Genomic DNA, 28,000 nt, shown 5'->3' with positions numbered 1-28,000 from the left:
AGTTGGACCAAATAAGAATCCATAGAAAGTCCCAACCTTCTAACTTGAAAAACAACGAAGTTATGCCATTTCCGATCAATCAGTTATATGGCAGCTATAGGATATAGTCGACCGATCCCGGCCGTTCCGACTTATGTACTACCTGCAAAGGAAAGAAGGGTGTGTGCAAAGTTTCAACTCGATAGCTTTAAAACTGAGAGACTAGTTTGCGTAGAAACAGACAGACAGACGGACAGACAGACAGACAGACAGACGGACAGACGGACAGACGGACAGACGGACATGCTTATATCGACTCAGGAGGTGATCCTGATCAAGAATATATATACTTTATAGGGTCGGAGATGTCTCCTTCACTGCGTTGCACACTTTTGACCAAAATTATAATACCCTCTGCAAGGGTATAAAAATCCCAAAAATACTTCCATCCCAGATTCTGATGCAGAATGCTGGGGAATACTTCTACCAATCATTTGAGGTGCTCCGCGTAGGAATCGGGTTCCAATTGGAAGAAATACAGGCATCGCTGCCACTCCCAGTATTTTTTTAAGTACACAAAAAATTCCAAAAAAATGTCCCATCCCATTTTTTGATGCAGAATGCTCTACCATTCATTTCAGGTGCTCTCCTTAGGTGTCAGGTGCATATTGGCAGAAATACGATATCGCTACCACTCCCAGTGTTTTTTTTTTTTAGAGTAAACAAAAAAATCCCATAAATATTCCAGCTCCAGTAGCCCGTACCCGCTTCCTGCAGCCTGTAGCCCGGCTCCAGTAGCTAATACCCGGTTCCTGCAGCCTGTAGCCCGGCTCCAATAGCCCCTACCCAGTTCCTCCAGGCTCCAGTAGGTCCCACCCGGTTTCTAGCCGGGCTCCAGTAGCCCCTACCGGGTTCCTGCAGCCTGCAGCCCGGCTCCAGTAGCTCCTGCCCAGTTTCTGTTGCCCGTAGCCGGGCTCCAGTAGACCGTACCCGGTTCCTGCAGCCCGTAGCCCGGCTCCAGTAGCCCCTACCGGGTTCCTGCAGCCCGGCTCCAGTAGCCCCTACCCGGTTCCTGCAGCCTGTAGCCCGGCTCCAGTAGCCCCTACCGGGTTCCTGCAGCCTGTAGCCCGGCTTCAGTAGCCCCTACCGGGTTCCTGCAGCCTGCAGCCCGGCTCCAGTAGCTCCTGCCCAGCCCGTAGCCGGGCTCCAGTAGACCGTACCCGGTTCCTGCAGCCCGTAGCCCGGCTCCAGTAGCCCCTATCGGGTTCCTGCAGCCTGTAGCCCGGCTCCAGTAGCCCCTACCCGGTCCCCGCTGCCTTTAGCCCGGCTCCAGTAGCTCCTGCCCAGTTTCTGTAGCCCGTAGCCGGGCTCCAGTAGCCCCTACCCGGTTCCTGCAGCCTGTAGCCTGGCTCTAGTAGCCCCTACCCGGTTCCTGTAGCCTGTAGCCCGGCTCCAGTAGCCCCTACCGGGTTCCTGCAGCCTGTAGCCCGGCTCCAGTAGCCCCTACCGGGTTCCTGCAGCCTGCAGCCCGGCTCCAATAGCCCCTACCCAGTTCCTGCAGCCTGTAGCTGGGCTCCAGTAGGTCCCACCCGGTTTTTAGCCGGGCTCCAGTAGCCCCTACCCGGTTCCTGCAGCCTGTAGCCTGGCTCCAGTAGCCCCTACCGGGTTCCTGCAGCCTGTAGCCCGGCTCCAGTAGCCCCTACCGGATTCCTGCAGCCTGCAGCCCGGCTCCAGTAGCCCCTACCGGGTTCCTGCAGCCTGTAGCCCGGCTCCAGTAGCCCCTACCCGGTCCCCGCTGCCTTTAGCCCGGCTCCAGTAGCTCCTGCCCAGTTTCTGTAGCCCGTAGCTGGGCTCCAGTAGCCCCTACCCGGTTCCTGCAGCCTGTAGCCCGGCTCCAGTAGCCCCTACCGGGTTCCTGCAGCCTGTAGCCCGGCTCCAGTAGCCCCTACCGGGTTCCTGCAGCCTGTAGCCCGGCTCCAGTAGCCCCTACCGGGTTCCTGCAGCCTGCAGCCCGGCTCCAGTAGCTCCTGCCCAGTTTCTGTAGCCCGTAGCCGGGCTCCAGTAGACCGTACCCGGTTCCTGCAGCCCGTAGCCCGGCTCCAGTAGCCCCTACCGGGTTCCTGCAGCCTGTAGCCCGGCTCCAGTAGCCCCTACCCGGTCCCCTCTGCCTTTAGCCCGGCTCCAGTAGCTCCTGCCCAGTTTCGGTAGCCCGTAGCCGGGCTCCAGTAGCCCCTACCCGGTTCCTGCAGCCTGTAGCCTGGCTCTAGTAGCCCCTACCCGGTTCCTTTAGCCTGTAGCCCGGATCCAGTAGCCCCTACCGGGTTCCTGCAGCCTGTAGCCCGGCTCCAGTAGCCCCTACCCGGTCCCCGCTGCCTTTAGCCCGGCTCCAGTAGCTCCTGCCCAGTTTCTGTAGCCCGTAGCTGGGCTCCAGTAGCCCCTACCCGGTTCCTGCAGCCTGTAGCCCGGCTCCAGTAGCCCCTACCGGGTTCCTGCAGCCTGTAGCCCGGCTCCAGTAGCCCCTACCGGGTTCCTGCAGCCTGCAGCCCGGCTCCAGTAGCTCCTGCCCAGTTTCGGTAGCCCGTAGCCGGGCTCCAGTAGCCCCTACCCGGTTCCTGCAGCCTGTAGCCTGGCTCTAGTAGCCCCTACCCGGTTCCTTTAGCCTGTAGCCCGGCTCCAGTAGCCCCTACCGGGTTCCTGCAGCCTGTAGCTGGGCTCCAGTAGGTCCCACCCGGTTTCTAGCCGGGCTCCAGTAGCCCCTACCCGGTTCCTGCAGCCTGTAGCCCGGCTCCAGTAGCCCCTACCGGGTTCCTGCAGCCTGCAGCCCGGCTCCAGTAGCTCCTGCCCAGTTTCTGTAGCCCGTAGCCGGGCTCCAGTAGACCGTACCCGGTTCCTGCAGCCCGTAGCCCGGCTCCAGTAGCCCCTACCGGGTTCCTGCAGCCTGTAGCCCGGCTCCAGTAGCCCCTACCCGGTCCCCTCTGCCTTTAGCCCGGCTCCAGTAGCTCCTGCCCAGTTTCGGTAGCCCGTAGCCGGGCTCCAGTAGCCCCTACCCGGTTCCTGCAGCCTGTAGCCTGGCTCTAGTAGCCCCTACCCGGTTCCTTTAGCCTGTAGCCCGGATCCAGTAGCCCCTACCGGGTTCCTGCAGCCTGTAGCTGGGCTCCAGTAGGTCCCACCCGGTTTCTAGCCGGGCTCCAGTAGCCCCTACCCGGTTCCTGCAGCCTGTAGCCCGGCTCCAGTAGCCCCTACCGGGTTCCTGCAGCCTGCAGCCCGGCTCCAGTAGCCCCTACCGGGTTCCTGCAGCCTGTAGCCCGGCTCCAGTAGCCCCTACCCGGTTCCTGAAGCCTGTAGCCCGGCTCCAGTAGCCCCTACCCGGTTCCTGCAGCCTGTAGCCTGGCTCTAGTAGCCCCTACCCGGTTCCTGTAGCCTGTAGCCCGGCTCCAGTAGCCCCTACCGGGTTCCTGCAGCCTGTAGCCCGGCTCCAGTAGCCCCTACCCGGTCCCCGCTGCCTTTAGCCCGGCTCCAGTAGCTCCTGCCCAGTTTCTGTAGCCCGTAGCCGGGCTCCAGTAGCCCCTACCGGGTTCCTGCAGCCTGCAGCCCGGCTCCAGTAGCCCCTACCGGGTTCCTGCAGCCTGTAGCCCGGCTCCAGTAGCCCCTACCCGGTTCCTGAAGCCTGTAGCCCGGCTCCAGTAGCCCCTACCCGGTTCCTGCAGCCTGTAGCCTGGCTCTAGTAGCCCCTACCCGGTTCCTGTAGCCTGTAGCCCGGCTCCAGTAGCCCCTACCGGGTTCCTGCAGCCTGTAGCCCGGCTCCAGTAGCCCCTACCCGGTCCCCGCTGCCTTTAGCCCGGCTCCAGTAGCTCCTGCCCAGTTTCTGTAGCCCGTAGCCGGGCTCCAGTAGCCCCTACCCGGTTCCTGCAGCCTGTAGCCTGGCTCTAGTAGCCCCTACCCGGTTCCTGTAGCCTGTAGCCCGGCTCCAGTAGCCCCTACCGGGTTCCTGCAGCCTGTAGCCCGGCTCCAGTAGCCCCTACCGGGTTCCTGCAGCCTGCAGCCCGGCTCCAATAGCCCCTACCCAGTTCCTGCAGCCTGTAGCTGGGCTCCAGTAGGTCCCACCCGGTTTCTAGCCGGGCTCCAGTAGCCCCTACCCGGTTCCTGCAGCCTGTAGCCTGGCTCCAGTAGCCCCTACCGGGTTCCTGCAGCCTGCAGCCCGGCTCCAGTAGCCCCTACCGGGTTCCTGCAGCCTGCAGCCCGGCTCCAGTAGCCCCTACCGGGTTCCTGCAACCTGTAGCCCGGCTCCAGTAGCCCCTACCCGGTCCCCGCTGCCTTTAGCCCGGCTCCAGTAGCTCCTGCCCAGTTTCTGTAGCCCGTAGCTGGGCTCCAGTAGCCCCTACCCGGTTCCTGCAGCCTGTAGCCCGGCTCCAGTAGCCCCTACCGGGTTCCTGCAGCCTGTAGCCCGGCTCCAGTAGCCCCTACCGGGTTCCTGCAGCCTGCAGCCCGGCTCCAGTAGCTCCTGCCCAGTTTCTGTAGCCCGTAGCCGGGCTCCAGTAGACCGTACCCGGTTCCTGCAGCCCGTAGCCCGGCTCCAGTAGCCCCTACCGGGTTCCTGCAGCCTGTAGCCCGGCTCCAGTAGCCCCTACCCGGTCCCCTCTGCCTTTAGCCCGGCTCCAGTAGCTCCTGCCCAGTTTCGGTAGCCCGTAGCCGGGCTCCAGTAGCCCCTACCCGGTTCCTGCAGCCTGTAGCCTGGCTCTAGTAGCCCCTACCCGGTTCCTTTAGCCTGTAGCCCGGCTCCAGTAGCCCCTACCGGGTTCCTGCAGCCTGTAGCTGGGCTCCAGTAGGTCCCACCCGGTTTCTAGCCGGGCTCCAGTAGCCCCTACCCGGTTCCTGCAGCCTGTAGCCCGGCTCCAGTAGCCCCTACCGGGTTCCTGCAGCCTGCAGCCCGGCTCCAGTAGCTCCTGCCCAGTTTCTGTAGCCCGTAGCCGGGCTCCAGTAGACCGTACCCGGTTCCTGCAGCCCGTAGCCCGGCTCCAGTAACCCCTACCGGGTTCCTGCAGCCTGTAGCCCGGCTCCAGTAGCCCCTACCCGGTCCCCGCTGCCTTTAGCCCGGCTCCAGTAGCTCCTGCCCAGTTTCTGTAGCCTGTAGCCGGGCTCCAGTAGCCCCTACCCGGTTCCTGCAGCCTGTAGCCTGGCTCTAGTAGCCCCTACCCGGTTCCTGTAGCCTGTAGCCCGGCTCCAGTAGCCCCTACCGGGTTCCTGCAGCCTGTATCCCGGCTCCAATAGCCCCTACCCAGTTCCTGCAGCCTGTAGCTGGGCTCCAGTAGGTCCCACCCGGTTTCTAGCCGGGCTCCAGTAGCCCCTACCCGGTTCCTGCAGCCTGTAGCCCGGCTCCAGTAGCCCCCACCCGGTTCCTGCAGCCTGTAGCCCGGCTCCAGTAGCCCCTACTGGGTTCCTGTAGCCTGTAGCCCGGCTCCAATAGCCCCTACCCGGTTCCTGTAGCCTGTAGCCCGGCTCCAGTAGCCCCTACCGGGTTCCTGCAGCCTGTATCCCGGCTCCAATAGCCCCTACCCAGTTCCTGCAGCCTGTAGCTGGGCTCCAGTAGGTCCCACCCGGTTTCTAGCCGGGCTCCAGCATTTACCACACAGCATTTACCACATACATAGATCGTACAGCATAGATCGTACAGCATATACCGCACAGCATTTACCGCACAGCATTTACCGCACAGCATTTACCACACAGCATAGATCGTATAGCATAGATCGTATAGCATAGATCGTACAGCATATACCGCACAGCATTTACCGCACAGCATTTACCGCACAGCATTTACCGCACAGCATTTACCGCACAGCATTTACCGCACAGCATTTACCGCACAGCATTTACCGCACAGCATTTACCGCACAGCATTTACCGCACAGTATTTACCACACAGCATTCACCACATATATAGATCGTATAGCATAGATCGTATAGCATTGATCGTATAGCATAGATCGTATAGCATAGATCGTGCAGCATATACCGCACAGCATTTACCGCACAGCATTTACCGCACAGCATTTACCGCACAGCATTTACCGCACAGCATTTACCGCACAGTATTTACCACACAGCATTTACCACATACATAGATCGTATAGCATAGATCGTATAGCATTGATCGTATAGCATAGATCGTACAGCATATACCGCATAGCATTTACCGCACAGCATTTACCGCACAGCATTTACCGCACAGCATTTACCGCACAGCATTTACCGCACAGCATTTACCACACAGCATAGATCGTATAGCATAGATCGTATAGCATAGATCGTATAGCATTTACCGCACAGCATTTACCGCACAGCATTTACCGCACAGCATTTACCGCACAGCATTTACCGCACAGCATTTACCGCACAGCATTTACCACACAGCATAGATCGTATAGCATAGATCGTATAGCATAGATCGTACAGCATATACCGCACAGCATTTACCGCACAGCATTTACCGCACAGCATTTACCGCACAGCATTTACCGCACAGTATTTACCACACAGCATTTACCACATACATAGATCGTATAGCATAGATCGTATAGCATTGATCGTATAGCATAGATCGTACAGCATATACCGCACAGCATTTACCGCACAGCATTTACCGCACTGCATTTACCGCACTGCATTTACCGCACAGCATTTACCGCACAGCATTTACCGCACTGCATTTACCGCACAGCATTTACCGCACAGCATTTACCGCACAGCATAGATCGTATAGCATAGATCGTATAGCATAGATCGTACAGCATATACCGCACAGCATATACCGCACAGCATTTACCGCACAGCATTTACCACACAGCATATACCGTAGCATACAACATAGGCCGTGCAGCATATACCGTACACCATATGCCGTACAGCAAATGCCGCATGGCATATACAGTACAGCATTGGCCGCATGGGCCGCTGGGCTACTGGAGCCGGGCTACGGGCTGCAGGAACCGGGTACGGTCTACTGGAGCCCGGCTACGGGCTACAGAAACTGGGCAGGAGCTACTGGAGCCGGGCTACAGGCTGCAGGAACCGGGTAGGGGCTACTGGAGCCAGGCTACAGGCTGCAGGAACCCGGTAGGGGCTACTGGAGCCGGGCTACAGGCTACAGGAACCGGGTAGGGGCTACTGGAGCCAGGCTACAGGCTGCAGGAACCGGGTAGGGGCTATTGGAGCCGGGCTACAGGCTGCAGGAACTGGGTAGGGGCTACTGGAGCCGGGCTACAGGCTGCAGGAACCGGGTGGGGGCTATTGGAGCCGGGATACAAGCTGCAGGAACCCGGTAGGGGCTACTGGAGCCGGGCTACAGGCTGCAGGAACTGGGTAGGGGCTACTGGAGCCGGGCTACAGGCTACAGGAACCGGGTAGGGGCTACTGGAGCCCAGCTACAGGCTGCAGGAACTGGGTAGGGGCTATTGGAGCCGGGATACAAGCTGCAGGAACCCGGTAGGGGCTACTGGAGCCGGGCTACAGGCTACAGGAACCGGGTAGGGGCTATTGGAGCCGGGCTACAGGCTACAGGAACCCAGTAGGGGCTACTGGAGCCGGGCTACAGGCTGCAGGAACCGGGTGGGGGCTACTGGAGCCGGGGTTCAGGCTGCAGGAACCCGGTAGGGGCTTCTGGAGCCGGGCTAAAGGCTACAGGAACCGGGTAGGGGCTACTGGAGCCAGGCTACAGGCTGCAGGAACCGGGTATGGGCTACTGGAGCCCGGCTACGGGCTGCAGAAACTGGGCAGGAGCTACTGGAGCCGGGCTACAGGCAGCGGGGACCGGGTAGGGGCTACTGGAGCCGGGCTATAGGCTGCAGGAACCGGGTGGGGGCTACTGGAGCCCGGCTACAGGCTGCAGGAACCGGGTAGGGGCAACTGGAGCCGGGCTACAGGCTTCAGGAACCGGGTAGGGGCTACTGGAGCCGGGCTACAGGCTGCAGGAACCCGGTAGGGGCTACTGGAGCCGGGCTACAGGCTACAGGAACCGGGTAGGGGCTACTGGAGCCAGGCTACAGGCTGCAGGAACCGGGTAGGGGCTACTGGAGCCAGGCTATGGGCTACAGAAACTGGGCAGGAGCTACTGGAGCCGGGCTACAGGCTACAGGAACCGGGTAGGGGCTACTGGAGCCAGGCTACAGGCTGCAGGAACCGGGTAGGGGCTACTGGAGCCCGGCTACGGGCTACAGAAACTGGGTGGGGGCTACTGGAGCCCGGCTTCGGGCTGCAGAAACTGGGCAGGAGCTACTGGAGCCGGGCTACAGAAACTGGGCAGGAGCTACTGGAGCCGGGCTACAGGCAGCGGGGACCGGGTAGGGGCTACTGGAGCCGGGCTACAGGCTGCAGGAACCGGGTGGGGGCTACCGGAGCCCGGCTACAGGCTGCAGGAACCGGGTAGGGGCTACTGGAGCCGGGCTACAGGCTTCAGGAACCGGGTAGGGGCTACTGGAGCCGGGCTACAGGCTGCAGGAACTGGGTAGGGGCTACTGGAGCCGGGCTACAGGCTACAGGAACCGGGTAGGGGCTACTGGAACCAGGCTACAGGCTGCAGGAACCGGGTAGGGGCTACTGGAGCCCGGCTACGGGCTGCAGAAACTGGGCAGGAGCTACTGGAGCCGGGCTACAGTCAGCGGGGACCGGGTAGGGGCTACTGGAGCCAGGCTACAGGCTGCAGGAACCGGGTAGGGGCTACTGGAGCCCGGCTACGGGCTACAGAAACTGGGCAGGAGCTACTGGAGCCGGGCTACAGGCTACAGGAACCGGGTAGGGGCAACTGGAGCCGGGCTACAGGCTTCAGGAACCGGGTAGGGGCTACTGGAGCCGGGCTACAGGCTGCAGGAACCCGGTAGGGGCTACTGGAGCCCGGCTACGGGCTACAGAAACTGGGCAGGAGCTACTGGAGCCGGGCTACTGGCTACAGGAACCGGGTAGGGGCTACTGGAGCCAGGCTACAGGCTGCAGGAACCGGGTAGGGGCTACTGGAGCCCGGCTACGGGCTGCAGAAACTGGGCAGGAGCTACTGGAGCCGGGCTACAGAAACTGGGCAGGAGCTACTGGAGCCGGGCTACAGGCTGCAGGAACCGGGTGGGGGCTACTGGAGCCCGGATACAGGCTGCAGGAACCGGGTAGGGGCTACTGGAGCCGGGCTACAGGCTACAGGAACCGGGTAGGGGCTACTGGAACCAGGCTACAGGCTGCAGGAACCGGGTAGGGGCTACTGGAGCCCGGCTACGGGCTGCAGAAACTGGGCAGGAGCTACTGGAGCCGGGCTACAGTCAGCGGGGACCGGGTAGGGGCTACTGGAGCCAGGCTACAGGCTGCAGGAACCGGGTAGGGGCTACTGGAGCCCGGCTACGGGCTACAGAAACTGGGCAGGAGCTACTGGAGCCGGGCTACAGGCTACAGGAACCGGGTAGGGGCAACTGGAGCCGGGCTACAGGCTTCAGGAACCGGGTAGGGGCTACTGGAGCCGGGCTACAGGCTGCAGGAACCCGGTAGGGGCTACTGGAGCCCGGCTACGGGCTACAGAAACTGGGCAGGAGCTACTGGAGCCGGGCTACAGAAACTGGGCAGGAGCTACTGGAGCCGGGCTACAGGCAGCGGGGACCGGGTAGGGGCTACTGGAGCCGGGCTACAGGCTGCAGGAACCGGGTGGGGGCTACTGGAGCCCGGCTACAGGCTGCAGGAACCGGGTAGGGGCTACTGGAGCCGGGCTACAGGTTTCAGGAACCGGGTAGGGGCTACTGGAGCCGGGCTACAGGCTGCAGGAACTGGGTAGGGGCTACTGGAGCCGGGCTACAGGCTTCAGGAACCGGGTAGGGGCTACTGGAGCCGGGCTACAGGCTGCAGGAACCGGGTAGGGGCAACTGGAGCCGGGCTACAGGCTTCAGGAACCGGGTAGGGGCTACTGGAGCCGGGCTACAGGCTGCAGGAACCCGGTAGGGGCTACTGGAGCCCGGCTACGGGCTACAGAAACTGGGCAGGAGCTACTGGAGCCGGGCTACTGGCTACAGGAACCGGGTAGGGGCTACTGGAGCCAGGCTATAGGCTGCAGGAACCGGGTAGGGGCTACTGGAGCCCGGCTACGGGCTGCAGAAACTGGGCAGGAGCTACTGGAGCCGGGCTACAGAAACTGGGCAGGAGCTACTGGAGCCGGGCTACAGGCTACAGGAACCGGGTTGGTGCTACTGGAACCAGGCTACAGGCTGCAGGAACCGGGTACGGGCTTCTGGAGCTGGAATATTTATGGGAATTTTTTTGTTTACTCTAAAAAAAAAAACACTGGGAGTGGTAGCGATATCGTATTTCTGCCAATATGCACCTGACACCTAAGGAGAGCACCTGAAATGAATGGTAGAGGTATTCCCCAGCATTCTGCATCAAAAAATGGGATGGGACATTTTTTTCGAATTTTTTGTTTACGTTCTAAAAAAACACTGGGAGTGGCAGCGATGCCTGTATTTCTTCCAATTGGAAACCCGAAGCTATTTAGACCACTGATTGTTTCGATTGTAGGAAGTTGGCTTGATAATGAAATTGTCATACTGATTGGGCAACTACATCGTATTATTGTGACGAACATTTAAACCCATCTGGAATATCCTAAAGGGCATTTCACGGTCGACTCTTTCCAAAGCTAGAGAGTTTTTTTCTTGTTTTTGCATAATTTGGGGCTGTTTATTTTCATGGCTTATGGCTATGGAGGGTAAATCGTAAAACGACAAACATTTCATTCGGAAAAGTCAACTCTAATGGATAATTCAGACGGTGGGAGGGAGGAGGCTATAAGCGTGAAGTAAAGAACTCACTTTGGGTCACTTAATCGTCATCAACGGAAGAAAAAAAAAGTAGAGACTTTCGGGCCAAAAACTGGGGGGCAAGACTGGGGAAGTTTCGTGTGAAATGCGCTTTCAATTACACACACACAGCGGACTTAATGAAATGCGGACAGAAATAAATTTATGACGATCACGTACGCATCGCGTATACGCAACGTTGGCCGGGCTTAAGCCAGGTAAGACTTAAGTGACCATTTCGCCAACATTTACTAACCAAGTAACCGCTTTCATAATCGATGATGGCCCTCGAAAACTGCATTCCAATAGAGTCCAATAGAGCATTCCAATAGAGCATTCCAATAATTTCTGGCAGTGGTAAGACAGTGTTTCGGCCACTCTTTTTTTTTTTTTGGCCTTAACCCCGCTTCCGTACTGCCTTTTACCTCTTCGGTGTACTTTTTTTTTTTTGGCAATTTTGCAATTTTTATGGGCTATTAACCACGCTTGAGCAGTGGCCCTTTCCCGTAAAAGCTGCGGAAGGGCTATTACTTAATTTCCACCGATTCTGGCCATAATTTCCTTAAGCAGCCAGGCCAGGCCCCCCCTCCCCCCACCTTTTCGGCCGGAGTGTCTTTAAGTTTTTGTGGTAGTGTTTGGTAGTCCCCTCACGTCCGTATAAACAACGCTTTATGCCGGTGTTTATTATGTTTAGTTTTCGGCAAAATACAAAAATACAAAAATCGCCCCTGTTTTGCACAGCGGGATTTCTAGTTATGTAAGTGCCAGAAAGCATTTTCAGTTTGAATTGGAAGTGTCAGTGGGTCTTTGGTATTTGGTATTTGGAATTGGTATTACCATCTGCATGGCTCCCTCTTTTAAATTTTTTCCGTCTTTTTCTTTTCGTTTTATTATTATTATTGCTGATTCAATATTCCGCACGCATTTCCCTCCTCCCCACCCCCCTTCGCAGCAAAAATTGTAAAGACAGTTATCCAAGAAAATGTTAAACAAAACAAAGTCCACAAAAATAAAAATTAAAATAAAAATGCAATTATGGGATATTATAAAATAGACCGAAAAGCGAAGCAGGTGTTGGGCAACGGTAATGGGACATTTTAAAAGGGAAATCCTTTTGCTTTTTTGATATTTAAGTTTTTTACGGGAAATTAAAGCAAAATGGGACTTTTAAGGAAATTAATTTAAAAAATTCTATTTTATATAAAAAATAATGTAAGCAGTAAGTAGTAGTAACTTTGGGATATTTTCTTTATAAAATAATATATTTTTATAAACATTAAATAATTTTATAAACTATAATAAATAATATTCTAAAATAAAAAAAAACGTTATTTTGTTTTTGGGTTTTTTAGAAATTTATGGGAAATAAAAGTGAAAAGGGAAATTTGAAGGAAATGAATTTTAAAAATAGAAACACTAGAAAAGCTGTTTTTTTTTAGGAGCAAAGAAATGAAATATATATTTTTAATACTATACAAACAAGTATAAAAACTTGGGGATATTTTTGAAAACTTAATATTCCAAAAGGAAAATCAAATATTCTTTTGATTTTTAAGATTTTTTTAAAGGGAAATTTTAAGAAAATGAAGTTAAAAAATTGAAAATTGGAGATTAAATTTCCCAAAAAATATCCAAACAACTATAAAAACAAAGGAAAATTTTTTAGATCATAATATTTTAAATTTCCCTGCATAAGGTAATGGAGGAAAATAAGAATATATAAAGGTCTACCTTGAATATTCCACCTCGCCGGCAAGAAAACATAAAAATTGATTTTAGATTTAATAGTTTTCCCAAAAATCAGACCCCATAAACCGGAATGAAGATAGCGCCGAGTCCCCCTCCCCCCCTGCGGAAAGGACCTCCCTTTGTGGCTTTTGACTTTTCCCCCCGCTCCTGCTGTTATCCTAATGGAAATTGAACATTTTCCTTTGTTAAGTCGACAGACCTACTTCTGGGTTATGACATTTTTTTTGTCAGTTGCCAAGTGCCAAGTATTTTTTTTATTTTTATTTTTATTTATTTTTTTTTTGCATGCGTAAGTAGGTGGGAGGGAGGGAGAGAGTGCGTGGCGGCGGTATAAAAAGCGGCGGTCAGTCGGCGGGCCATCTACACTCCGCCACCGACCGTTGACAGAGTACCGCGACTTGTTTCATTTATTTCTTGGTTTTTGTTTTGTTTTTTTTTCGGTTTGTTGTGTATTTAAAGAAAAAATTACTCACCCGAAATGCTCGCGTTGGCTTTAAAGTTGGCCATCCTGGTGCTGGCCAGCCAGCAGGACATCTCCTGCCACGCCCAGCTCTCCTTCCACACGGACGCCAACACGAACTCGTTCACCTTGAAGACACCCGGACTGCAGCAGACCTTCACCCGTTATTACGGGTCCGGACCGAGCCAGCCCCTCGCTGAGACTCCGGCTCCGGCTCCAGTTCCGGCTCAGGCTCCGGCAGCGCCACAATTTCCCTTCCAACCGCAGCAGCAGTTTGCCCAGCAGGACCCAGTGGTAAGATCCTTTTAAGCCTGAAAGAGATGGAAAAAAAAGTATATATTAGTGGGGAATAGTTTTTATGAATTTTTTAAATAGTTTTTAAGGTTTAAAAATTTCCTAAAAAATATATTTAACAATAATAGCTTATAAATAGTAGCTTATAGTAATAATTTCAACCTAAATAATCTCTTAAATCTGTTTAAAAAATATTTATCAGAAGCTATACTGTTTCTAAATAATTTCCCTAAAAATATCCCATGCGAGAAAACAGTTTCTGCCAATTTCCCTGACCCCCTAGATCCAAAAAAATCAGCTTCCAATATTTCTTAACGCTTTTTATTGAAATCGAAGACCTGGAAAGCTGTTAGTTCATCTGGAAGAGCTCCTTGGAACGACGTCGGCGTCCCATGCCGGGAATGGAGGGCATGCCGGGCATACCCTGGGACATACCCTGTATGCCCGTCATGGCGCCCTGCATGGCGCCCTGCATGGCCTCGCCGAAGCCCAGATTGAGGCCTCCGTTCATCTTCTGGCCCAGGACCTCGACGCTGTTCTCGTTCCTCAGACCGCCACCAGTTTCGGCCAGTTGTTGGAGCTGTCCGACGGCCAGCATCATGCCAGTGCCGATATCCTGGCAAATCACAAAGGATAAGGACACACCAGACTCGACTCGAAGCTCACCTGAGGTCTGGCCGAGAGCCGGCCCAGGCAGAGGGCCAACAGGAAGGTCGCCAAGGGCCACTGCATTTCGTGAAAGTTCAAAGTCAAATGGCTAGTGATTCAGAGCAACAGGGCCCTTTTATATAGATTCTTGTTCAGATCTGAAGAGATATGATATTACACAACAACAGTACACTTTCAAATGCCCTCCTGACACGCCATTCTAATCTCCAAACATCTCTGTTTTTTTCGCTTCCAATTAATTGGTTTTATTTTCAAAAATTATTCAACTTCAATAGGATGAAAATACTTCGTTGGCGGCGTCGGGGTCTGAGGGAGAGGCTCCGAAAAGGCTCTTCAGCTCCTCGAAGTAGTTCTTGAAGGAGTCGACCATCGAGTGCCAGGCCTGGGTGATGTTCTGGCCAAACTCCCGGGCAGCATCTCCGATCCGTTTGTCCAGCCTCGGTACATCCGGGTACTCCAGATGCGGCCTCACATCGTCGTACTCGTTCGAATAGTCGACATCAAAGTCCTCGCCGGCCGCCTCGACGGCCGCCTGGCCGAGGGCCACTAGGAGCAGCCCGGCCAGGGTCACAATCAGTGGTAATGGGAGTCTGGTGGAGCCTGGAGCGGAAGTCATTTGGAAAACTGTTCTGTTTGAGCGATTGAATGCGGTTTTTGTACTGCCTCCGCTCCAGGGCACTGGCTCTAAACTCCAGAATTCCAGAACACGGAAATGTTCGGCCTCATGTCGAGATGGCCATCTCATCTGGCCGGAAGCGGTCGGCTGGCTGGCCAATTGCCAGATTGGCCTCAGTCGCCCAGGCCTTGTTCGTGACTTGGCTCACTTTTAGATCTTCCATCCGACAGGCGGCCCTGATTGTACTTCGTGTTGTGGAGTATTTTGTGTTTTTTTGTTTGTAAGCTTTGTTTTTTCTGGGGGGCAGTGTCTGTGGAGCTAATTAATTGGTGTTGGGGACTATAGTCCTCACTCTTAAGTTGTATATTGGCTATAGTTTTGTAGAATATACATGTAGAATTTCTTTCAAATCAAATCCATTTTTGAGGGTTTTTAAACATTTGTTTTCCTTTTGAAGTTTAAGTTTTAAAATACTTTTTCTCAAGAATTATTTGTTTAGTTATGTTTAGTAAGTTTTTAAGCAATGTTATTCTGGATCCACTTCCTATTGACAGATTTTTCAAAGAAAACCTAAAGAAAAGTGTCTTTTGGGGTCACCACTTGGCCACATTGTATAAATGGTGACCCCGACACTTACAAGTCTCAGTTCTCAGGCTTTTAGGAAAATAATACTTTTAGAATTATTTAAAAAATAAGAAACCCTAAGAAAATATAACTATATATTCCGGTTCTTATACCGTTTACCATCAAATACCATCAAAATGGTGACCAAAACCCATTATATTTTTATGATTTATGAAGCGCAGTGAGGCTCTGTGCTCTGAGACTTACGAGAAACCTTAAAGAAACAAAGCTCAGCCTTTAACCAGCTTCCAGTTTGCTTTAATTTTCCAAAGACACTTAAAAAAAGAACAAAAAAATATGGTATAGTGGCTGTTAGCCAGATCCGGTGGCACTGTTGGCCGCACTCGATATCTTCTCGCGCATCTGCTGCACCACCTCCGTCACATTGTCCACGAACGAGAGCCACATGCCCTTGATGCGATCCCCGAGGCCCGGAGCCTGTGATCCCGCCATGGCGCCCGGTGGCATCTGGTCCATTTCGACTTGACGCCGCTCCCGATGGAACTTCTTCTTGGAACTGGTCTTGGGACTAACCCGCGACCGGGAGGCGTTGTTGGCGGCCCTCTTGCGAGCCCTCTTCCGGCGGGCCTCGACATCGTCGTCGCCCGAGGAGGCGGCCGTGGTCATGGTCATCTTCCAGAAGCAGGGCGCTCTCCTCGACCTCCGGAGACTCCTTCGCTTCCGGCGATCCTCCTCGGAGGAGTCCTCGGACGGAGGCCGCATCGCATCCCCATATCCAACAGCTGTCTTCGAGTGGACGGACATCAGGGGGTTGTCGAAGTTGATGTCGCGGTTGATGGCGGCCCCGCTCTGAATGGCCTCGGCAATGTTCCCGGCCAGGTTCATGGCCGTCATGCCGAGGTTCTCCAGGGGGTTCTGGGCCCTCGGCTTGGCCACGATCCCCGCCGGGATGGTGGTCAGTACCAGTATCACAATCAACTTGTTCCGCTTCATGGTACGGCTTCAACTGAGACTCCCGCACAAGCCGGTGGGTCTCTGGGTTCCACCCGACTCCCTTTATATGCCCTCTGGGATCGCGTGACTCTCGACTCTGAATCTCTTGACTTTTTTGTTGCCTTTAATCGGAAATCTGGAACCGAGTAGGCTTCCGGTTTGAAGTCCGGGGGATGTGACAGCCACCCGACCCCGGTTGGGTCAGTCTCGCTTGCTCGCTTAGTAAAATCGGTTCGGTTAGTTTTACTTTCATTTCGCTCTCGAAAAATTATACCAAAAATTCGATAAATCAAAATCTGTAGAAATTATTTGAATTTTTCGCACGCGATTTCTCCAATCTGCAATCTGCAATCTGCAATCTCCAATCTCGAATTCCTTCTGCGGTTGCTCGTTTAGATTCCCTCTTCTAAAATAACTAGTACTCTTGTAGCACTCCTCGCTTCCTCCTGCCAGGGACAGTCTCTTCTCATCCTCTATCGGATCTACTTCCAGGATATTTTTTATTTAAAAAAAGATGCGTTCCAGCAAAGTTCGCGCAGGAAATGGCCACAGACTGGTAGGCCATCAAGGGCATCCAGTCTAGGGTTCTATAATTTATCCTTAATAATATCCTTTTTTTATTTCAGCAAACCACTAGCTCCTTTTCTGGCGTGCCCTATCCGGGCGGAGTCTACCAGCAGAGCGGCAAACAGAAGACCGGCGCCAGTCTGGCCGCCCAGCAGTCGCAGCAGTTCCTGGGCCAGCAGCCCCCCCTCGCCAGCAATCCGCCCATCCTGGGCGGACCAGTGGGCGTGGGCGTGGCCAACATGCCCAGCTATGCGGACCAGATGCACGCCGCCTTCATAGACTACCAGCGCCAGCGGATGGAGTTCGAGCAGCAGCAGCAGCACCTGCTCCAGAAGCTCTACCACTACTATCCGGACGTGTCGGGATCGCAGGTGCCGGCCGGCGAGGCGGGGGTTAGCGGGGGACTGTCCCTGCCGCCGCTGGTGCCGGCGGGTGGCGTCTTGCCAGCTGCCTCCGGCACGTCCCTGGGACTTGGCACCGGATCGAGGGGAGGATCATCCTCGTCCTCCTCCGCCGCCGCCTCGTCTCGATTCGCTTATCGGCGTCCGAACTTTGGCAGCAATGGCCTCCAGCCGGGAGCAGAGCGCGGATCGGCAGGCGCAGTAGGATCAGCAGGATCTACAGGAAGCGGAGGTCTGGGTTCGAACTTTGGATTCTCGAGCAGCCAGCAGCGCATCCCCGGCAGCATCGGCGACTTCTACTCGACCCAACAGCACATGGGCTTCATGCAGCAGCAGCAGCAGGACGTGCTCCGGGACCAGCAGCAGTCGGTGGCCCACCAGTTCGCTACCAGCCAGCTGGCGCCCACCACCCGCCAGAGCTATGGCATGGCCGTGCCCATGTCCTCTGTCCTGGGCACGCCCACCTTCCAGCCCTCCGCCGACGTCTCCCACGTCAGCTTCTCGAGTGGCAACCTCAACTACAGTTTCTAAGTGCGAGTCCGGTTGCGATTGGCTCTCGGGATTCGGAGTTCTGAGTTCGGAGTTCGAGGTTCGCCACTTGGCTCTTGGACCCAAAAACCCAAAAGCGTCTGTCACGAAAGGAGGTCGATGTCCTTCAGGAACAAGTTGAGGAGCAGTGTTCCGCCCCCCCCACCATCTCCCATCTCCCATACTCCCATCCTCCCATCCCCCATCACCCGTGTACCTGGCGGAGCCTTCTCCTCTCCTGGTACTTTCGATTATTAGTCATTTCCCATTGATATTATTATTTTTTTTTTTCGCGAAATTGTTGTGGTATTATGAGATAATTATGCTTTAAGAGGAATTGTGTAGGGCGGCAAGAATAAAATTTGTAAGTGATTGAAGAGAAGGGTGTTTTTTTTGGGTGGGGTTATGGGGCTTTCTTACCTACTAGTACTTATACTTATACTAATACTTATACTAATACTTATACTTATACTTATAATAGACTCACTTACTAACTAACTTACATAGAAGTACTTATTGGGAATATATTTTAGACAGAATAGATATAAAGTGCAAAGAATAGTAGTAGTCAGTAGTCTTTCCAACCGGAAATTCTGTTCAGATTTCTCAGAAAACATATCTATCACATTATATAATATATCATATCGGTTATATCACATCAAATTTCTCAGAAATCATATCTTTCATACCATTTATCAAATATATTTGAAAAATTGTCAATTACTTCAAGAAAAATTGTATCTTATTTGTTGTTTCTGTAATCTTTCTATTTCAAATTCACAATTCGAATAATTTTTTACAAGTTTCAGAGAACAGTTCTTTATTTTTCTGATATTTTTTAGCTTCAGTCAAAAAAAAAGGGGGGTTTCCACCACTTTTCAGAGCCAAACTAGCCAAAACTTGGCCAATACTGGTCCGATCGGGAAAAGTTATACCTTCCCGATCTCAGGACTTCAACTACTATTCGATTTCACAAAAGCCTGAACTTCGAAAATTCGACCCATTTTTCGAAAATTTTTAAAGGGTCATGATCATGATTTTTTTCGAAAATTGACAAAAATTTGATATCTTACTTTTCAGATTTTTAAAATGCAGTTTGAAGGTTTATGGAGCCCTGGTTCATAATTGGTATTCCGTTTCTAATTCGGTTGCCAAATGACCAAGATATTGCAATAAATCTAATGGGAAATTTTTGATTTTAATTTTTTTTTTTCATTTTAGGCCATATGGGAAATATTCCCACCTTTCAATGGCCATAACTTGAAAAATACTCGGCAGATCCAGAAAAGTTATACCTTCTAGAGTTTGGCACGTCGAGTACTATAGGATTTTATCAAAATCCACACCTCGAAAATCGAACCCATTTTTCGAAAATTTTCTAAGGGGTACCATCATAAGAATGTTGAAAAAATCGATGGATTTTTTTGGTTGACTTTCAGGATCCTTGATTGCAGATCGAAGGGCATTAGATCTCCGATTATTAATTGACTTTCCGTTTCCAAATTGGTTGAGAAATGGTTGAGATATGGCCTAAAAAGCTTCCAAAAGTTTCTGGTTTTCTGAATTTTTAGTTTTTGAAAAAAGTGTGACCAAACTGCATCTTCCAATGGGCATAACTTGGCTAGTATTTGTCCGATTAGGAAATGTTATACCTTCCCGATCTTGGATCTTCCAGTACTATCATTCCTCATAAAAATCTAGAAATCTAAAATCGGACTCGATTTTCAAAAATTTTCAAACAGGAATGATTTTAAAAAAAAATCCATACATTTTTTTCTTCAATTTTTTAATGCAGATCGAAGTGTATTAGAGTTCTGAATCCAAAATGGTACTCAGTTTTTCCATTGCATGAAAAATAACTAAATAACTGTCTAAAAAGTGAATAAAAAGCTTCCAATTCCCAAAAACCAATAATATTTTATTATTTACTTTAAAAAATAATTCGAATTTGATTCCAAAAGCCTTAATATTTATTGCAATAACTGCCACTTGTTTAATTTTCTGTTAAAATTAACATTTTAGCCACAAAATAAGCCCATGACTCTCAGCAATTGGATTAAGGGATTTGAATTGAAAATATTTCCCATTTTGATGCTAATTTAGGGCACTTTTTGGCTCTTGTTTAAATTGAATAAGTGGGTTTATTCAAGGGGGAGGGGGTGGAGGGGGCTTCTGGCAAATGAACATCCGAAACCGAAATTGAAACTGAAATTGAAACTGAAATCGAAACTGAAACTGAAACCCAGAACCCGTGACTATCGTGGAATCATCTCGGAGCTGAGGCCCCAGTCCCAACCTCGAATCGTAATTTACCTTGTTTTGAATGCTTTTGTGCTTTTATTGAATGGATCTGTTTATTGGGTTTATAATCTCATTTGTGGCATAGAAGGGGGGAGAGTAGGGGGGGAGTAGGTCTATGGTCCTGGTCTATGGACTCTCACTGATAGCCTCCTCCTGAAACAGCAACCATTCTGCGGTGGTATTAATAGATATCCATGGAAATGCACGTCAGGCCACTCCTCCCCCCTCCCTCCTTCTTATCCTTATCATCCTGCACCCCTTTTAATCCCCCCCACCCATGGCTACCCCCCCTAACTCTCCAGTTCTGCCGATAACTAACGATACATCTCCGGGGGCTACAATGAAATGGAAACAATCGCCCTGGTTACCCCAACAGGGGGGGGTGGTGGTGAGTAGGGGGTAAACACATATGCATGCCTCCCCCAGGGAGGGGCGGGCTCTCGAATCCTTTGAGTGGCCGCCACATGCCACGTGTGCGCATTCAGGACTCTGCCACTGAGAGAAAAAGTGCTCACTAATTATCATAATTATTACCCAGAAAGAGTAGAATTTTCGCTCAGTGCATATTGGGATAGCGATGCCTTTTGTGTGTTTCAGGGTGGCTTGGAAAATGCGACAATAATCGAGAAGTTGGCTACCAGTTGAGTTATGCAATTTCCCCCCCCCCCCCCCCCCCCCCAACAGGTGGCCTTGGACCTGACTGATGTCCTTGCCACAACTGCAATGTCCTGTGCAATGTAAAAACACTTAATACCAAATAGAAGCCAATGAAAGTGGAAATAGAAAGGCATGTTATAACCCGCTGATTGTTGCCACACTTGCCACAATATAAATGGCCAACTATTGTCGCCATTCCGCCCCCCTGCTAGGATATCAATAAAATCCAAAAAGGATATCAAAGCAAATACATACAGAGAGAGAGAGAAATTCTATTCGCTGGAATTCAATTATTGAAAGACAAATGGAGAGACGCCTTTGGGCCGAATATTAATTGGCCCAGAGACTCTCCATTTTTCCAGGTATTTGCATGGAAAATACCAGACCACTCCAGTGGTGGTCTGGCGAAAATAAACAAGACTGTTTTATCCTGCAGCTGGTTTTTGGGGAAAAAAGGGGAAATAAAGCAAATACGGCCACTAAATAAGCCTACGAGTGTGTATCCAACGGATACAGATACAAGCGCACATGCTGCTGTTTGGGCCTCGAAGGAGTGGGAGTCCATCCACCCACTCCCACTCCCTCACCTGCTAGAGTCTCAACTGCATTCCATTCTGCTATCTGCAATCTGCAATCTGCAATCTGCAATCCTTTTTGGCCACCACCACAGCCACCAGCTTCCTAATTAGACACTTAATTAGCAAACAACTTCAGCCCCGAGTGGCCAAAAACCACACAAGCATCTAAGGATACTCACTGCACAAGGATAAAGGATATGCGGAGCACTCTCCTGTCTTGGCAAGTGATGTCCGGATTATTGTTGTTCCCAAAACCGAGTCGGATTATCGCAACAAATGGCCCATAAACGGCTCTAACTTTTCATTTTCACTTTCACTTTAAAGGATACTCGAGGCAAGGACTTCAAAGGACATAAGGGTCTTAGTTTTCTGTTTTCAGGATTACAGGGGATGAGTCGTTTAGTTTGCGATTCTAATGGGGCTGATTGCCAAGCAAGGACATTGATAGTTTCAAGCTAGGAAATTAATAGATTTAAAAGAGTAAGCGGGAGGTCGGAGCTCCTTTTCAAAGGATATAGATTTTTTGAGAGATTTTCTTTTCTTTCTCAGAAGTTTTCAGCTTTGGCCTAAAAAATGACAGGTTTTCCCTTCCTTTCTTGGCCAAAATAGTCACAACTTGGCCAATACTGGTCCGATTCTAAAATGTTATACCTTCCCGGTCTAAGAACTATCTTATTTCATCAAAATCTGGCTATAGAAAATTTTACTCATTTTTCGAATATTTTCTAAGGGGTACCATCATGATTTTTTTCAAAAAAATCAAAAATTTTTTTCTCTTTAATATTCCCATTATTTTGATGAAGATCTAGGGGTATTAGAGTCCCGATTCGTAAATGGTATTCCATATCAAAATCGGTTGAAAATTGATTAAAATATTCCCAAAAAAGTGCATACAAGTTTCGAAAATAAGCTATTGAAAAACATTTCCAATATTTTCAACTTTTGAAATAAAAAAATATCCATAACTCGGCTAATACTTCTCCGATCCAGAAATTTTATACTTTCCCGAGTTTGTTACTTCGAGTACTATTATTTTTTAGCAAAATCTGGTAACCGAAAATCTAACCCATTTTTCGAAAATTTTCTAAGGGGGTACATCATGATTTTTTTCGAAAAATTCGGAAAATTTTGTTTCCTTTATTTTCCTATTATTTTGATGCAGATCGAGGAGGATTAGATGCCTGATCACAAAATGGTATTTCGTTTTGAAATCGGTGGCGAATTATTGAAAATATACACTAAAAAGTGCATAAAAATGTTATATTTCGGACAAAAAATAAACAAGAAATTATTGAACCCTTTTTTTTAAGTTTCTAAACAGAAAAATGTGCACAACTCGGCTGATCCTTGTCAGATCCATAAATGTCATACCTTCCCGAGTTTGGAACTTCGAGTAGAATCATTTTCAATCAAAACCTGGCAATCGAAAATCTGAACCTTTTTTCGAAAATTTTCTAAGGGGTACCATCATAAAAATGTCGAAAAAATCGATGGATTTTTTTTTGGTTGACTTTCAGGATCCTTGAATGCAGATCGAAGGGCATTGGATCTCCGACTAATAATTGACATTCCATTTCAAAATCGGTTGGAAAATGACCGAGATATTGCCGAAAAAGCCTCTAAAAAGTTTCTGGTTTTCAGAATTTTTAGTTTTTGAAAAAAATGTGACCAAACTGCATCTTCCAATGGGCATAACTTGGCTGATATTTGTCCGATTGGGAAATGTTATACCTTCCCGATCTTAGATCTACCAGTACTATCATTCCTCATCAAAATCTGGAAACCTAAAATCGGACCCGATTTTAAATCGGAAATTTTCAAAGGGGCACCATCATGATTTTTTGTTCAAAAATGTTGAAAATTTGTTTGCTTACTTTTTTACGTAGTTTTGAATGCAGATTAAAGTGAATTGGAATTCTGATTACTAAACTGATACTCAGTTTTTGGATAGGACAGAAATAGTCTAAAATAATGTCTAAAACCTGAATTTTTAACAAAAATACTAGATATTCTCTCTACTTTATAGTATTTTCTTACTCCTTTTGAATAAAAAACAATTATTCGTTTGAGAAACTGCAGTTTTATTTTTTCTTTTTTTTGCATAAAAGGCAAATAAAATAAATCCCTGACTCCTTGAACTCGGATTAAAGGACTTTGAATGGGAAATATTTGAGATTAGAGTACTCGAAGGGAATTAGAATGTTCTAATGCACTTGGCTTATAAATAAATAATAAATAAAATAATAAATTCCACTTACTTGTCAGTCATGCCGGACTGGATGTCACTGGAACTTGCCCTGCTGGCATTTGATGTCCTTGATGTCCTTGCTGGCCAAAAGGCAATTGTTGTAACTCCGTCGCCATTTAAGGATGACATTTAAGGATGTCCCTATTTCGGGGCAATAATTTTTAGGCCAAAGACCGAAAATAAACCGGGTTAACATCTATTTCTGTGTCATGTGTGTTGCGTTGTATGTTGTATGTTGTATGTTGCATGTGTGTGTGTGTGTGTGACGTAAATTGGTTTTCTTGTTTGAAAGAGGGAGGGTGGGGGTGGGGGTTAGCACTTTCTCACTGGTTATTGCGAATATTTATGTATGTGGGTGTTAATGCCTGTATTTGGAGTCTGTTTTTTTTTTTTTATTCCTCTGGCCAATTTAAAATTGTTCTGCGCCATAAAGTGTGCTGATCAAGTGATGCATGGCGAATAAATCTCGACGTTGCAACGTCCTTGCCATATATCATATTTTTTTTTGGCCAAAAGCCAACCTCCAACCCCCTCCTCCCTCTTCTCTCCTCTCTCTTTAAGCTTCAGTTTACAACAATGAGTTATTATTTTTTTTTATTATTATTATTATTCATTTTTTTCCAACATTTCCACATGCATTTCGTTTCATTTTTACAAAATATAGTTTAAATACAGCGTAAATTTAACCGCGATAAAAAAAAAAAATTACAACACATACGACAACAGCAGCAACAACAACAACAACAACAATAAAGAAGAAGCAAACGCAATAATATCAACACATTGTAACCAATCCACCCACCTTTATACCCATTTTGATCCTAGGGGCCAGGTGGGTCACAAAGAGCACACACACACTCTTCTCTTTCCTCTGTCCTCCGTCCTCTCTCACTCACTCACTCACTCACTTGCTGACTCTCCGGTGCAGTTAACAAATTGAGTTTTAATTAAGGCGTCCAGCTACCGACACGCTCTGGGTATTATTTCTACCCATTAGTGTTCTCCTCTCCTCCTCTCCCTGTTTTGTGTTTTGTATTTTGTTGTTGTTGCTCTTGTTTTTGTTCGGGTAACGGTTTAACGGTTGGGGGAGCTGGGAGCTAGTATAACGGGATGATGGAAAGAGCGGGAGAATGGCGGCGCGTATGGCGGTGACTCCACTTGCTTAGTAGCCATAGTGAATGCCATGGCCAGAGACCGATGTATGTACCAGAGCGGGAGCGGCGACAGCGGCCCTGAAAAAAATAAAGAGAAAAAAAAGGAAGAGAGTGGGTGGAGGGGGAGGGTGATTATTAGGAGCATTAATAAGGCAACCTCCAGTGTACTATATACTCACTTCACGACGGGGGCGGCCAGATGCGTGGTGTAGGCGGGAGCAGCATAGGCGGGGGCGGCTAGTCCGATGCCGTGTCCAATGATTCCAGGAGCTGCTTCCAAGGGGGGAGAACACACAAAAAACAAATAAAGTCAGCAAGTGGTATGCAAAAAGGAGATGAGATATGGTCATAGAAACAAAGACAGAGACGGAGAGACAGTACAGGTGCAAGTAGGTAGAGATGGATGATAAATAAACAGCTGACGGAAGTAGAAGAAGAGGAGGAGATGGTGGAAAAAGGGAGCCAGGGGAGAGACAGACAGTTGGAGCTTTCCTAAATTAGCATCGTGGCCATTGTTTGGACAATTCTACGAGTCCTTCGAGAACGGACGACCCCACACACTTAACGGTTGTCAGCGGCAACCACCTGTCACAAGACGGGGGGTCACCCACGAGGCTCCCATGCACCGAGAGAAATGAAAGCCAAGAGAGATAATACAGGTTTTCTAAGTTGACACTTACAGTTGGGATGCTGCTCTCTTTCATGGTACTTCTTTTCTCAAAGTGATCTTCCCTAAAAAAAAATCCCCAGCTTTTCTTAAAAATTTCCCCACTATTAGTCCCACCTTTTTTCTCTCTTTACTTTAAAGTTTACCTTCCAGCTTAAAGTGAGTAAAGTGACCTCGCTGGCCCTGCAAACTGAGAGCAAGGGAGGCTGCTGCTCTCTCTCTCTCTCTCTCTTCCTTTGGCCAAAAATGTCAGGCCCAACATCAATCAAGTGAGGCAGCCCAAGTAACGGTAACTTGGTGACTCGCTGATTCGGTGATTGGGTGACTCTCTCCTCTCTCCCCCACCACTAGGCCCCACTATCACCTCCCCCCCACCCACTCTAGGGATGCACTCTTCGGAGAGGGCAACTCGATTTGTAGTACAAACCTTGACCGTTTTCACCGTTATTCTGGACGTGTAGAAGGAGTGCCTATGGGGCTTAAAAGACGACCCGAGTCAATGAATGATTGATTACAGGCCGACCACCGGATGGCTCCTCTCACCACTCACCACTCGCCACTCCCCGCCACCCCCCTTTCGGACAGTTTGTATCTGTTTTTTTGGCAAGACAAATCGATGCTGAATGGACAAAAAAACACAAAAAAGAGAAGATTATCCCTCAGGAGGTGAGGGAAGCATATATCGATTACACGTGGGAGTTATTTGTAGAGGAATTGCTGTTCTTTGTACTCTTTACGGGAATATTCTTGAGGACTAGCTCCTAAGAGCAGAGGCTATGAGAGTATAAGAGTTGGAAATTCAGGAGTTTCTTCATTTTAGATACTCTTCTTATACTTTTAGATCGTTTTCGAAAAATAGTATTTATATTATCAGTATTTTGAGAGTGTGTTTATGGTGTTTTCTGGGAAAAAGATTATTGGAAATTATTATAAATTTTTATTAAAAAATTGTAGATCATTTTCTATATTTCCTATCGATATATTATCGATTTATGATGAGCTATTTGAGTTTTTGAATAAAATTTCCCTAAAAAATCCCCTCTTTTTTCTATCAGTGCCTCGAAGCCCCTTGGGAATGTCCTTAAGCCAAAGGACATAACAGTTTTAATCAAATTAAAATAGTTTTGCTTTATTCCTGCAGCTTATCTCCCCGAACGGATCTCTCTCAAGGTGTAACCACTACTCTCCCCACTCTCTCTCTTCACTTCTTTTCTTTTCCTTATTTATTTATACTTCTAACTGTTTTTGTTTTGGCATTCACTTTGGAGCAGCACTCCCCCCGCTCTTAGCCGCTCTTGGCCGCTCTCCTTCTCCTGGAACTTCTGTTGGCGAAACTTTGTTTTTGCCAAGTGCTCTTCTTGGCTCTCTTCTTGGCCACCAAAGCGAAAACAGCATCAAGTTTTTAAAGTGCATTCCCCCCTTCCACCCCTCTTTTCTGTCTTATCTTTTTTTTTTTTTTTTTTGGGGGGGGGAAAATAACAAAATCTTGAAAATAAAAATTAGTGGAAAAATCGCTAAACAGTTGAAGAATTCAAGACACAAAAGGGAGAGAAGCAAAAAGCGTGCAAAGAGTGCAGAAAGTGAGGTTAAAGGCGATTGATTTTTTATAGCGGGATTAAGTTGGGACATTTTTTTTAGTAAAAGGGAAATTTGTATTTTTTACTTTTCAGGATCCAGTTTCCTTCTTACCGTAAGCTGGGGCAGCGGCAGCGGCGTATTTCAGAACGGGTGCCGGGGCGGCGGCGGCAATGGGGGCGTGGCCAGCCAGATAGCCGTGCGAGATAGAGGGCGCTGCGGCATAGGCGCTATAGCCCCCATAGCCGTAGCCCCCGTAGCCGCCCAGGGCGTGTCCGAGTCCCAGGCCGGAGAGCTGCAGGGCCGGAGCGGTGGCCGCATAGTGTCCGCCGTAGGCGAGTCCCTGGATCTGGGCGGGGGCGTGGCTGGCGTAGGCCAGGCCCTGGATCTGGGCGGGGGCGTGGCTGGCATAGGCCACGCCCTGGATCTGGGCGGGAGCCGTATGGCCCAGTCCGAGGCCCACGGAGTACGCCGGAGCAGCAATAGCATGGGCGGGAGCTGCTATTTTTTCCATTTATTTTTTAATTTATTTGTTAATTTTTTTTAATTTTTAATTTTAATAGTAATTATTATCAAGTTATTAATTAAAAAATAAACTACGTGCTTGTGGTTTAGTGTCTTTGTTGCAAGTGAGGTGCGATTTCTTTGTGGAGGTTTCTTTTTTGGGGAGGAACTACGGGGGGGGGGGGGGGGGTGGGTGGAAGAGGTCCTGGCGGGAAGGACACTCACCTGCGTAGCCGTGGGCGGCGACGGGCGCCAGGCCGGCGTCATTGCTGATGCTGGACCGCTGGACGTGCGACTGCGAGTGGGCGGTCTGGACCTGGGAGGCGTAGTCCGACTGCGAGGACTGTCCGTAGTGTCCTTTCACCGTGTGCTCCTGCGTGCTGCCGACGGAGGCGTGGTCGACGCTCGGGGCGCTGATGGAGTAGGCGGCCGGTCCGCCGGGCTTCGCCTGGACGGCGGCGAGGAGTGCCAGGAGTGCTACACAAAGGACCTGTCCGGAGGAAGAGGATACGGATTACTAGTCTGGTCTTTGGTCTGAACAGGAAATTGCACTGGAGAACAGGAGCCGGGCGAAAAGTTTTAATTAAGTTCGGGAAAGTTCACCCTAGAAAGGGGTGCTGGGTGGGGGGAGAAGGTCCACCCTAGACAACAGGTG

General features: G+C 50.0%; 5 protein-coding genes across 9 annotated transcripts in view; 1 reads left to right on the top strand and 4 right to left on the bottom strand.

The window, feature by feature from the left end:
* Window positions 1–13,196: 13,196 nt before the first annotated feature.
* LOC6505098 (cuticle protein 21.3) overlaps window positions 13,197–28,000 on the bottom strand; it is a 49,923-nt gene continuing 35,119 nt past the window's right edge. The window contains exons 2-7 of one of the 5 annotated variants that reach the window (XR_006507764.1): window positions 27,571–27,835; window positions 26,956–27,339; window positions 24,779–24,869; window positions 24,248–24,677; window positions 23,456–23,586; window positions 13,197–13,319 (exon numbers count right to left, since the gene is read on the bottom strand). Coding sequence is in view for 1 of the 5 variants with exons in the window: in XM_032452077.2 (XP_032307968.1) it covers window positions 24,608–24,677; window positions 24,779–24,869; window positions 26,956–27,342; window positions 27,571–27,835 (813 nt within the window). In the remaining 4 variants the exon portion in view is untranslated. Of the gene's footprint in view, window positions 13,320–23,455; window positions 23,587–23,673; window positions 24,678–24,778; window positions 24,870–26,955; window positions 27,343–27,570; window positions 27,836–28,000 lie in introns of those variants that run through there. The other 4 variants (XR_006507763.1, XR_004310203.2, XM_032452077.2 and 1 more) reach the window with 4 other exon arrangements.
* Window positions 13,608–14,078, bottom strand: LOC6505100. The gene is made up of 2 exons (XM_014904808.3): window positions 13,969–14,078; window positions 13,608–13,918 (listed from the first exon to the last, which is right to left on the bottom strand). The coding sequence occupies exons 1-2, from the start codon at window positions 14,032–14,034 to the stop codon at window positions 13,652–13,654; spliced, it is 333 nt and encodes a 110-aa protein (XP_014760294.1). The 5' UTR covers window positions 14,035–14,078; the 3' UTR covers window positions 13,608–13,651.
* On the bottom strand, window positions 14,200–15,146 carry LOC26514113. Its single transcript, XM_014904870.3, has one exon. It carries the CDS (start codon window positions 14,714–14,716, stop codon window positions 14,240–14,242), a length of 477 nt encoding a protein of 158 aa, XP_014760356.1. The 5' UTR covers window positions 14,717–15,146; the 3' UTR covers window positions 14,200–14,239.
* On the bottom strand, window positions 15,448–16,223 carry LOC6505099. Its single transcript, XM_001965433.4, has one exon. It carries the CDS (start codon window positions 16,163–16,165, stop codon window positions 15,524–15,526), a length of 642 nt encoding a protein of 213 aa, XP_001965469.1. The 5' UTR covers window positions 16,166–16,223; the 3' UTR covers window positions 15,448–15,523.
* LOC6505168 (secreted protein C) lies at window positions 16,354–18,038 on the top strand. The gene is made up of 2 exons (XM_001965431.4): window positions 16,354–16,721; window positions 16,792–18,038. Exons 1-2 carry the CDS (start codon window positions 16,680–16,682, stop codon window positions 17,662–17,664), a joined length of 915 nt encoding a protein of 304 aa, XP_001965467.2. The 5' UTR covers window positions 16,354–16,679; the 3' UTR covers window positions 17,665–18,038.

The sequence above is a fragment of the Drosophila ananassae genome, chromosome XR (genome assembly GCF_017639315.1).
Source record: "Drosophila ananassae strain 14024-0371.13 chromosome XR, ASM1763931v2, whole genome shotgun sequence".
Classification (NCBI taxonomy): Eukaryota; Metazoa; Arthropoda; class Insecta; order Diptera; family Drosophilidae; genus Drosophila; species Drosophila ananassae.
This window is presented reverse-complemented; position numbering and strand designations above follow the sequence as displayed.

Coding starts and splice junctions, on each gene's coding strand:
- LOC6505168 (XM_001965431.4), top strand. CDS start 16,680: ATGCGTTCCAGCAAAGTTCGCGCAGGAAATGGCCACAGACTG. Junction 16,722..16,791: donor CAGGAAATGGCCACAGACTG/GTAGGCCATCAA, acceptor TTTTTATTTCAG/CAAACCACTAGCTCCTTTTC.
- LOC6505100 (XM_014904808.3), bottom strand. CDS start 14,034: ATGCAGTGGCCCTTGGCGACCTTCCTGTTGGCCCTCTGCCTGGGCCGG. Junction 13,919..13,968: donor GGCTCTCGGCCAGACCTCAG/GTGAGCTTCGAG, acceptor GTGATTTGCCAG/GATATCGGCACTGGCATGAT.
- LOC6505099 (XM_001965433.4), bottom strand. CDS start 16,165: ATGAAGCGGAACAAGTTGATTGTGATACTGGTACTGACCACCATCCCG.
- LOC26514113 (XM_014904870.3), bottom strand. CDS start 14,716: ATGAGATGGCCATCTCGACATGAGGCCGAACATTTCCGTGTTCTGGAA.